General features: G+C 35.4%; 1 protein-coding gene across 2 annotated transcripts in view; it reads right to left on the bottom strand.

Moving 5' to 3' along the window:
* DDX10 (DEAD-box helicase 10) overlaps positions 1 to 12,070 on the bottom strand; it is a 280,191-nt gene that overhangs the window by 98,726 nt on the left and 169,395 nt on the right. For both annotated transcript variants that reach the window (XM_004427362.3, XM_087433665.1), the window contains exon 16: positions 10,197 to 10,253. In XM_004427362.3, coding sequence (XP_004427419.1) covers positions 10,197 to 10,253 — 57 coding nt within the window. The remainder of the gene's footprint in view (positions 1 to 10,196; positions 10,254 to 12,070) is intronic.

Genomic DNA, 12,070 nt, shown 5'->3' with positions numbered 1-12,070 from the left:
TATGGCAGTCATCTCTCTCTCTTCTGGTAAAAGAAGATGTTTAACACCAAACTATTTACAAGATGACAAGTCTACGTTTGGTACTTGTCATTTAAGACAAGGCAAAAAGGTACTATGAATTTAGCAATATAAATTCATATTTTTATAATCTCAATAGCCTTTACATACTTTTAAACAAGATAATACATATGTATGATATAGACAATTTTTTCCCTGTATAGCCAGTGTTGGGTGCTTACAAGAATTTTAAAAAATCTCTAGTAATAACATAGAGGACTCACACACAGTCTTGTAACACAGTCTAAGAATCATTAAAATCAAGTTTTATGGTAATTCTTTAGACTGTCTCTTTTTCTTGGTATAAATGAAAGGATTCTGAATTGTGAAGCAAAATCTTAAGAAAGGAGAAAAGAACATAATGCACTTTTTTTTCCAGTATATTTGCAATTTTTGTCTATTGTGTCAGAAATTATGATGGTATAACCTCCCAACAATCCAGCAACTGCTTTATTTATTTATTTATTTTTGTGAGGAAGATTGGCCCTGAGCTAATATCTGTTGCCAATCTTACTCTTTTTTCGCTTGAGTAATATTAGGCCTAAGCTAACATCTCTGTCAATCTTCCTCTATTTTGTATGTGGGTTGCCACCACAGCACGGCTGACGAGTGGTGTAAGTCTGTGCCCAGGATCTGAACCAGCAAACCCCGGGTCACTGAAGTGGAGTGCATCAAACTTAACCACTACACCATGGGGCTGGCCCAGGCAACTGCAACTGCTTTACTAACAGCCAAACAAAGTTATCTTATCATACAGACCATTAGTGAATGATGATACATATAAATAGATGGGTCAGTGATTCTAAGTATCAGTCTCCACAATCATGATGGTCACACACACATGCACACATACAAAGTTTCTACAAAGTAAAATATATATTAACCACTGGAACACACACACTCAACCACACAATTACCAGTCGACAGCAATGATTCAAATAAAGTTAATTTGTTCTGTTAGAGAAGATTTCTCTATAAACTATCAACTCAAGCATATAAACATCAAATTATGTCTAACTTGAGATAAGCAGAATAAACTATGACTGAGTATAAAGAGCATCAACGGAACTGATTTATTCTGTTTTGGTCCAATCTGAACTCAGAGTCCTAATGTACTGGAATGGACCTAAATGACCACCTGACTGAGCAGAGTGCATCAGACCATTTAATAATACAATTATCGTCTATTACATATCAAAGGAATTATATATATATGAGAGGGAGAGAGAGAGTGCAAGAGCATGATATAAAAGCATATGAGCGCTTTTATAGCACCTTATTCAAATGTGTTTTGAGTCTATTTTCCCCCAATTTTATCTGGTTAGAACATTTTATTTTGCAAATTTTATAAAAGAAACAACATTCTTTAAGAAGTATTAGAAGAAATACCTCCTGAAACAGTCATTAAAATTCTGTCTCAAACTAATCTGGTATTGCATTGCAAGTTTAAAAAGCAACAAGTCTGACTTTTTTTCTGAAAAATTTCTTTTTCTCAGGGTTAATGGCCTGCACAGGACAGGTTTAAGATCACTCTTAACCTTAACGCCCACTGCACAGCCCTCAGTGGTCACAAGTCAGGAGGTGGAGATAGATCTGGATCTGAGTGCTAGCTCTCTCATGGTCTAACCATATTTTAATAAGGTTGCGATTATTCAGGCAACCCATGTTCAATGGCATCAAATACAATATTAACCATGACATTGCCAACAAAGTAGTTTTAGTAGAATCCACTATTTTGGTCAATTAACAAATATAAATGAGCAAGGTACTAGGTGACAGAAGGAAATCACAACTTTTATGGGAGTTAGGTTCCAAAATCAGCAGGAAAGGTGAAGACTGACATGATCAAACTACCCTAGAATGTCCCCTCTATCACCCATAAAGTACGATACACCTAGTTTTGTATATTTAACTACACTAAAGCTTGAGGACCTCTAAGTTAGACAAAAGGAGGGAAGAAAAGGAAAACCAATATGTATACACTAAGACAGCTCAACCTTTAAGGTAATTTACTAAATTCTTAGCAAATAGGATATGGGTCAAATATTCTAAAGGGATCCTTAAACAGAGTTTACTACATTCTATTTTAATATTAAGGATCTATAACCTTAATATAAGTTAGTGGATTTGTTTGACATTGTGATGAAAAAACAAGATGAGGGAAGAGAGGTGCAGCAACTTGAAGAGCACTGGGTGTGTTGGTACATTCACAGTTTGGCAGAAATTTAAATGCATATCATGCAACTCCACTGTATTCTATGGGCCCAGCTGCTGGCTTTCAAGGAGGCTGTAAGTGACATAAAGTTAACATTTACAGGTTAATGCTAAGAATGAATATACCTGCATTCATTGATACATTCAATAAATATTTACAAACATTTACTATGTGCCAGCTATGAAAAAATTCAGTTGCTGCAACAGTCTAGAGTTGACAGAGACAATCACTAAGTATCATGGCAGAATAATGTACAAAAAGTATAGTGGAGCAGAAAGTAAGAAATGCCTGAATCTACCTGAAGGAGGCAGGAAAGGCTTCAAAAGGCAAACAGTGCTAGAAAGAAGAAGCAGTGAAGGACAGGGAAAGCTTGTGTAAAGGTAAAGAAGTATAGGAGAATATAGCATGTTTAACTCATTTCCATGGCTGGAAATAATGGTAAATTGTTTCATAATATTTCATTTATAAGAAAAAACTTGACTACCTGGATTATAGTGAAGTTTTATAGAAACTAGTAAGATGGCAATTAGACTTTGGGTGGTAAACAATGTAGGCTACACAGAAATTGAAAAATAATGATGTACACCTAAAATTTATATAATGTCATAAACTAATGTTACCCCAATAAAAAATTAATGAAAAAAAAGAAACTAGTAGGAAATTAACAACACTCTGTATCTGCCAATGGTTATGTAACTAACTGTTCTGTTTCTTAATGTACCTCCTATAAAAAGGAACTAACTGTGGATAAGGAGAGCAATTCCAGGAGAAGGAAGTGTTTACTTACAATTTTTGTTTCAGCTTTTAAGACTCTCAAAGGTGAATACTCTTGATTACCTTGAAAATGAGGTGACAGTACAACCTAATGCTTATGTGTCAAGGTTTTAGAATCCTGTAAAGTAGATTCAAGTCTAGGCTTTGCTATATCCTAGCTATGTAATCTTGGGACAGTTGCATAAACTGCCTAAGCCTCAATTTCCTCATCTACAAAATGGAGATAAATAATACCAGTTACCTCACAGCACTGTTTGTGAGGATTAAAGCAATAATTCATGTGAAGCCTTTTAATCACAGTATTTGTAACACAGTAAGCAGTCAATCATGATAGCAGCTACTAATTACTATTATGCTTTACATTGGCCACGTAAGATATACTCCAAACTAATGTTGCTATTACAATTCCTATTTATTCTAGAGGCAAAAAAAATGGATACTCTTCACAAAATCTTTGGTAAATTTAACATTGATGCTATTGAAACTTTCAACATTACTTGGGTTACAGTCTTTAGTAAGTGTTGAGATTGTGAGCAGTATTAAATTTGTAATATTTGTATATGTGACACCTTAAATAAAATAAATCTAATAAAACTCTAAACTACATTCAGTGTTCTACGTTGTTATAAGGAGGGTTTAAGATAGAATGAAAAAGCACACACGTAGGCACCCGGGGACCTGGGTTCATGCCCAGTTTTGCTGTTATTTAATTGTAAGACCTTGGAAGAATCACCTATTCATCAAGGGCCGTTCTACTTCCTCATCTGCTAAAGAATGATGTGGAATATAAGAGTTTTCTCTTTAAAAGTTTGTACTCTCTGGGCCTGGCCTGGTGGTGTAGTGGTTAAATTCACATGCTCCGCTTCAGCAGCCCAGGATTCATGAGTTTGGATCGGGGCGCCGACATACACACTGCTCTCATAAAGCCATGCTGTGGTGGCATCCCACATACAAAATAGAAGAAGACTGACATAGATGTTAGTTCAGGGCCAGTCTTCCTCACCGAAAAAAAGAAGTGTGTACTCTGGGGAGAGGTAGGAATGGGGAGGTACTGTTTAAGGGGCATAAGTTTTAGTCCAGGATGATGAGAGGGTTCTGGAAATGGACAGTGGGGATGGTTGTACAGCACTGTAAACGTAATTAATGCTGCCAAATGGTACACTTAAGGATTGTTAAAATAGTAAATTTTACATTATGTACATTTTACCACAACAAAAAATATTTTAGAAGAATTTTTAAGTCTGTGCTCTGGATCCTTTTAAGCCATTCATTTATTCATTCACCCACTCAGTCATTCATTCCAATATTTATTAAGTGCTTATTATGAAGTAAGCACTGTGATAGGAATATAAAGAACAAGACTTAGAGCTGAGTGGGAAAGACAGACATATCCAAGTAAGTGCTATAAATTATCAGATGCTTTATGCAGGAGACTGCAGCAGGAGTTATAAAAGCAGGAGTCCATTATATCTGAGAGGGTAAGAAAAATCTTCATAAAAGGGAGAACCCATCAGCTGAGTCTGAAAAGAACAGCATGTATTCACCATGAGGATGATACCACAACCCGGGCTTCTCCTTTTTCCATAGTAAACTTCAAATTTTCATGACTAGAGATGGATAATTCTCTGACAAAGGAACACTGAAAGCACCTCTTAAATAATCCAACATAGTTGAAAGTTCAAATTTAGTAATCCCCTTCTTCATTATCACCAAAGAAAGAAAAAAAAAAATCACTACATTAATCTCCAAGCAAAGCAACACTAGAATCACAATAAAAGCTAAACCTACTTGGGTTTTCATTGCTTACTTGGGTAGATATTAAGGGGAAAAAAAAACACATTATCTAAAAAGACTCAGTGTTGTTCATTCAAAAAGTAGAAGGATAGCATAATAGGTCTTATTATAGCACTGAAACAAGGTATTATTTGAGCAGTTTGCTTAGAGAAACCGAATGACTCATTTAGGGCACCATTAAACAAGTGATTGTATCAGTGCAGCAAATGGTGCCCTGGAAGACTTCAGAACCTCCAAATGGGAGAGCAATTTACTTTCAGGGAATACCTTTGTTTCCCTAGGAATTGAAGACTATAAGCAAATTCATGTTTCCATTATCTTGTTTTTAACTGTATCAAAAGCAGTTTGGTTTAAAATAAACTGATCCTCTAGAGCCCTTGAAATCCTAACCATATTCAGAACAAAGAGACTAGTAAAATCTCAAAATCATGGAATGCCAAAAAAGAAAAAAGGGAGGGGCTGTTGGAAGGGTTATATGAAACACATGGAATGAGGAAGGATTTCCCCCCAAAATGAAAAATGTTAATTTGGTGTTAGTCAATAAAGCACTGCCAAAAAGGAATAAATGCAAAGGCTTATTAAGACCTAGAAAAGTTGGGAATGACCATTAACCAATATTTATTAATGTCTATTTGTAGCTCTATAAGGAGAGAGAATCCTGCAGCAGATAAGCCTATAGTAAAATATGAGGACAGGAGTTATCCACAAACGTTGAGAATGGCTGAGGATCTGTACTAGGAATTATGTTGAGTACAATTCATACTTTCTGTTACATATCTCAGCTCAGATCAAGAGTACATGGGACCACAAAAATTGAAACATGATTAAAAATGACTATGCCATATATGTCCTTCATTTTACACATGACGAGAAAAGGTCCAGAAAGGGAAATAACACGTCAGGGGTCACCCAGCAATGTAAAGAAAGACATAGCCTGCTTTCTAAATCTCAGTTCGGAGTCCTCTCCTTACCCAATGTATTTGCTATTAGTAATTTTCTATGAATAGTTGTTAGCCCATGTACCATAGATCAGGTTTGTGTTTTTAAGGGAAAAAATAGAAAATAAAAGAGGTAAAAAGTAACATGCAGAAACAGCATGGGGCAATAACAATAACAGGTAATGAGGATTCAAGGAGCCTGAGTATATATACAAGTTCCACCACCAAGAAGCCAGTGACAATGGGTAAGTCATTTATTTGTTTTTAACCTTAATTTATTTGGGTAATTTAAAAATATTAAGTATGTATGTATGTATTTAAGTAGAACCATTACTTCAAAAGCTTCCCTGGAAGGTCAGTATACATAGAAAAAAAAGTGGGGCTGCTCTGATTGAAGACAAAATGAGAATCTAGAGTCCTGCCCAAATAACCCTCTCGTCTCCTGGAGGCCCTGAGGTATCTCCACAGAACTCCTAGGCCACTCACTCCTAGGCCATTTAAAACTACTGGAGCCAATCAGTGGATGCCACACTTAAAAGTCACAGACCAGGAGAAGTTCAAAAAAGATTTTAAAGGACTGACATAGGGTTTTTACTTTGTTTAAAAATCATCATTATTATTTCATAAATGAAAGGATATTCCAGCACCAAAAAAAAGAAAGAACGTAATATCAAAATGAGTAAGTTTAGCTTTGCTTTATGAAACTACTTCGTGGCCAGAGAAAAAGACGTTATAGATCAGTAGATTAGGAAACCACTCCAGACAATCTTTCAGGTCTATTCATTAAAAATTATACAACTAAAATTATACAACTTCTATTTCTTTGGATCTCTTATCCTGAAAGAACTAATTGAGACCACCTTAGGTATCCAAAAATTATTTCCTAAGACTACTAATTGTTCAAATAAATAAATAAAGTGCCCCAGGGTCACCAAAATAAAAAAAACAAAAACAATAAAAACCAGAAAATCAAGTTAAAATTTACTACCATAAAACTTCAACCTCAAAACACGTGACATCATTTTAGTTATTTTAATATAATTTTCCCCACATCTAAAATTAACAACTAGAAGCAGCATCTGTAATATATTCAAAGCAATGCTTAACTATCCAGTATTGAAGTGCCTCTGAGCTGTTCCCTACTCTTTGCTCCTCCATACTCAGTGTTCAGTTCTATCAATCTCATACTTTTGTTTAATAAATTCTACTTCTTTTCAAACGCAGCATAGCACTGAAATATTTCTGGGGATCTATTTCCTCAAGTTTCACCACTGCTGTTTCTTTACATTTCTGCAAAATCCTTTCAGCCACCAAAAGGTTAGTGTAAGGAGTTGTGACCATCAAAGTAACATGAGGAAATCCAGTTAGATAATGAGTTGAAGTTGTATCTCCAGGATTATGTAACCTCCCTGAACCCAAAAAAGCAATGTGGTCTACTTATCATTGCTACAACTATTTTTTCAGATCTCAATTTAAAATTTCTAACTTACATGAACATATAATATTCTATTAGCTAAAGTAAAAGTCCATTGTGCAGTTCAAATATTTCTCTGCTTAATAAAGTTTTGATACCCTAAAGACCTCTATCACCCAAAATCACTAAATACTGGGTACCCAGAAAACCTTCTTAAGAGTTTCAACTTCATGTTTCTCTCCTACTCCTGACACTGCACATAACCTATTCTAGAAGATCCTTAGACCTATCTTTTAACATAAGTTGTATCAGATTCCTGAGAGGTCCATTCTAACTATATTCTACCATACTCAGACTTTAAAGCAATTTTTCTTAGAAATACTTTCAATATGTCAGAGACGAGAGAACCACCATCATCATTTATAAAATTGAAAACTCACATTATCATTAAGCCTTTTCTTTTCTGGGAAACAAAGATAATTCCGTTGATTTTCATTGAAACACTTTTCTCTAATTTTTAAGGAAACACTGTGTCCTCTATGTTCCTCCTCATATAACATGCTTGATGAATGAAGCACAAAAACGAGGTAGAAAGACAGTTATGTGAGTCTCCTCTTCTCACAATTTTAGTTTCTATGCATTCATTTCTTACAATAGCTATAAATGGGTAAGCCTACACTTCCTGGTATAGTAAGTCTGCAAATATCACTTTCTTTCACCACTAAGGTATCTTTTGCTTATCTTCGCATATCTTTGTGGATTGAAAGATGCTCTAGATTGAAGCTGACTAAAGGGCCTCAGAAGGCAACCGCCTCAAGTCACGCAATGACTATGTGCAAACCATATTAAAGAGAGGACAAAGTTTACTCTAAAACTAAGTCATATTCATAATTTAAAGCACACATACAGAGACAACAGGGAAACCTGATAATTCACTGATATCATATATTTCTTCTTAGACATCACAGAACTTTCGGCCATCATCCTGTTACCGAGTCCCTCCAAATAATATCTTCTGGGTCTGTTTCCAAGGGGCATCTGAACAGCCCTAAGAGCCTTCATCCCCTGTCACTTTCATTTGAAAAGAAGCTGGGTGCAAAAAAGGTTGGTCCAAGCTAATTCCTTGGGCTCCGTCAGTCAGCCTGAATCTGTCACTGCTGCCAGTCCCTGGTATCTCGAGGAATGTTTGAGTCCTGGCTACAACCCATCCACTCATCTCTCTGCTAACATCACTCTTACAAGAGGGCTGCTGTCTCTGAGCAGTCAGACAACGTTCTGAAATGGAGGCAGCTCAACTATTTAGAGCAATACTGAAACACAGCCTGTCTACTCAAAGCTCCTGGCTGAGCAGCAAAGCCTCATCAGCTACACAGCCTCTTCTATTTGTTCCCAGTACAATCCTTTTGTTCCCAGTACAATCCTTAGTGGTTATACAGAAATGAGATGTCCTCTTGACAAGAAAGTACTCCTCCTTTCTTAAATGTCAGGAAACAAACATACACGACAAATGTAGGAGGGGGTGGGGAATGGAGGGATGGGCTTGGTTTGAGGAGTTCACTTCAGAGATCTGCCCCAACGGAAAACCCTACCTGACAGCCTTTACAGGTTTTTGTTTATTTCCAGCTGGCACAATATCAAAACCAAATACATACACCAACTTATAGAGAAATAAAAGAAGAGGCACAAGAGGCACGCTCAAGGGTGAGAATAATTTCTGACAGCTTAAAACACTCTGAAAAATGAAGCAAACAGCATCAACAAGTATAAAAAATAAACCATATTTAGTAATATACACAAATACGCATGAACGCACACACAGGAAATATAGTGAGAGGGCTTTCTTTTGGCTCCAGATTGTATCTTCCACTTTACAATTTTACATGCAGAAATGAGAGCTTCTCAGTGAAATAAGATAGGTTTATTTTTATGCTGAACAAGGAATATTCATAAATATCAAATGCTTTCATTAGATTTAAGATTTTTCTTCTTAAATTTAAATTTTTCCCTCTACAGCCCGTAAGATCTACTTTCTATGCCATGACAGTTCACGTCTGCATTTTAAAAGCATATGCAGAATCTATCACCAGATTTAGCAGTCAGGCTGCACACACTGTAGCTCTCATTTTCAGGCACCTTTGAAGACAGAGTAATATTTAATACTGAATATAAGCAGTCTTTTCATCTTACACTGTAGAGTAATTGCTTCCCACTTCAGAACTACAGCATGAGTTATCATCTCTGACTTGCTCTCTAAGTGCTATGGCCAGCACAGAAAAAAATAAAAAAGAACATTACGGGCTTACTCAAGGGAGTTGGATCTTTGCTAACTACCAAGAAGAAATCATGGCTAGCCAGGCATAGCACAATGAGATACAGCATGAGAAATGACATATGTTACTGGGCCCTGGTTCTAGGAAATCATTTCCATTAAACGTCCTCAGAATGCAGAAGCTGACCCTTTCTCGGTGTCAAACAAACCAGACAAAAATTACAGCTGCACATGCATGGTGTTTGCTATTGTACATATCTCAGGAAAACGGTACATATATACTGGCTGAAAATTTTTTTTTACAGAATATAGTGGAGGTGGGAGATATAGAGTGCTTTCCCCTAGATTCTAGAAGTTGAACTGAAGCAACCAGTGCTTTCAGAATTATCTATTATCAAGTTGGGTTCACAAGGGCTGTCTACTTAGTCTAAAGATGATATAGTTTAGAATCCTATCAGGCCTGGCCAACAGTCAACGTCTCCTATATTTAATAGGCACAAAATATAATGGAAAAAGGTGGCGGGGGCAGTAGGGCAAAGGCCAGTAAACAAATTACCTTATGCATTTTTTCATCTTGCATCACAGAGGAAACGAATGAATATGAGAAAGTAAATGACAGGCATGGACTTAACCCATGAATGTCAGATGTCTAAATAAATATAAAATGCATATGGAAAAGTATTTAAATTCCATTCAGTGTTACAAACATTTTCTCATTAGGATATAAACCCTTACCTTTGCTTGTCTCTTGATGGCCTCTCTTCTGGCTTCCCTTTCTTTCAGTCTTTTCTCCTACAGGAAGAGGAGGAAAATTAGCAACATTTAAACTGTCTACTAGGTGTAAATCAGACTATACATTCATAATGCTTTTTTTTTTTTTTTAAAGACAACTGGTAAGTGGCATTCATTTTTCAATAAATATTTACTGAGTACCCATTATGGGATTGGTTTAAGCATTGATAATCATTACGTACGTGTCAAACATCTGGAATCAAATCCCAGTTTGACTGACTCACTAGCAGCACAGTTTGGGGCAACTTATTTATATCCTCTAACTCTCATTTTCTCATCTGAACATGGAGATAATAGGAGCACACATTTCATAAAATTGGTATAAGAATTATATAAAATATATAAATGCTTAGCACAATGTCTGACATATGACTGGTATAAAATGTGGCTATTAGAACGAAAGGAAGGGAAAAAACACAATAATGACTAGTTCCCTTTTCCTCTGTCTAAAAGCAGAATTTATAAAGGATATGAAATCCTCATCTTTGGGGTTCTTAGAAAAGTGGCAATATTTTTCCAAACAAAACACAATGGAAGATCATTCTTATAAAGCATGTTATTTTATTAAATTGCTTTATAATTTCCACATTAGTTTTCCAATTATAAAATAGACAGTAAATGCAACACTAACATTTTTTACGAAAAGAAAAATAAATATGTACAATATTTAAATTCAAAACAACAAAATGACCCAGCAAAAGTTGAAAAGAATTTTGTTTTAAATAAAAAACCTCTTTTCTTCTTCAAAAATGAAATGTTAAAACAATAAAAAGGCTCCTCTCAATCCAAAGTCCATAACTAACAATTTATATTTTTTAAAAATTTTAATGAACTACTAGGTCACTGTAGAAAGAGAATAAACAGCAAATAATTTTCCTTTCATGAATTAATATGAAACTGCAACCATGATCGTCTATTACATTAAACATCCATTAATGTGAGAATTAACAAGTTTTCTAAGTCTGGGCACTCTATCCTTACCATTATGCTTTATATATACATGGCTTTCTCCAGATTTAAGAATCAATTCTAATACACACACTGACGATAGACTTGAGGCTACTCTCTTGCTTACAGCAGCATTGAGAAGAACAGGCAATTGCTACTATCTACCTTACCTAGGTTTATAGACTCCTTTTTGATAAAGTGAGAAAACAAATTTTAAAAGTTTCAAAGGCGGTTAAATATGAATTAATGCAAAGAGGAGGGCACTCATAGAGCTTGTCGATTCAGTTTCTATAGCTTCAGATTGCACAGTAGGAAAGCTAAATTCTAAGTGAAACTAAAATTCAAATTCAAATGGTAACTGTGAATGTGTCACACCCCTAAATAATGCATAATGTTAAAATATTCTTCTGTGTGATTATTATTCTTTCTCTACCCCAGTTTTGGAGAAAATGACTAGTAGTTTGACTTCCAAATAAAACATACACCTAAAAGGGCAGGTAAAACTTAATGTACAATTTACACAAGGGAACATTCTAAAGATTACTTAGAAGTTCCAGGACCAAGGTCAGAGGAAAAAGAAAGATGAAGCAACAAAAACTTACAGTTTTTGACTTGTTCATTGTCAAAGAGCTTAGTAAGTGACAGAGACTGACCTCAAATCTGGGTCTTCATGTGCTAAGTCTAGTGTTAAAAATTAAAATGTCAGAGTTTGGAGACTTTAACAGAAGTGATTTTAATAACAGAAGAAAATAATACCGAGTATTATTTTAATGAGCAGCCAATTAATGCAACAGTATTATCACACTATCCCTGAACTGATCCTCTAGTGAGCTTATGAGAGTTGTTCTTCCACTGAAGTGAAATAACCT

This window comes from Ceratotherium simum, chromosome 7 (genome assembly GCF_057802395.1).
Source record: "Ceratotherium simum simum isolate JZ-2026a chromosome 7, ASM5780239v1, whole genome shotgun sequence".
Taxonomy (NCBI): domain Eukaryota; kingdom Metazoa; phylum Chordata; class Mammalia; order Perissodactyla; family Rhinocerotidae; genus Ceratotherium; species Ceratotherium simum.
Note: the sequence above shows the minus strand (reverse complement) of the source record. Positions and strands in the feature narration are given on the sequence as shown.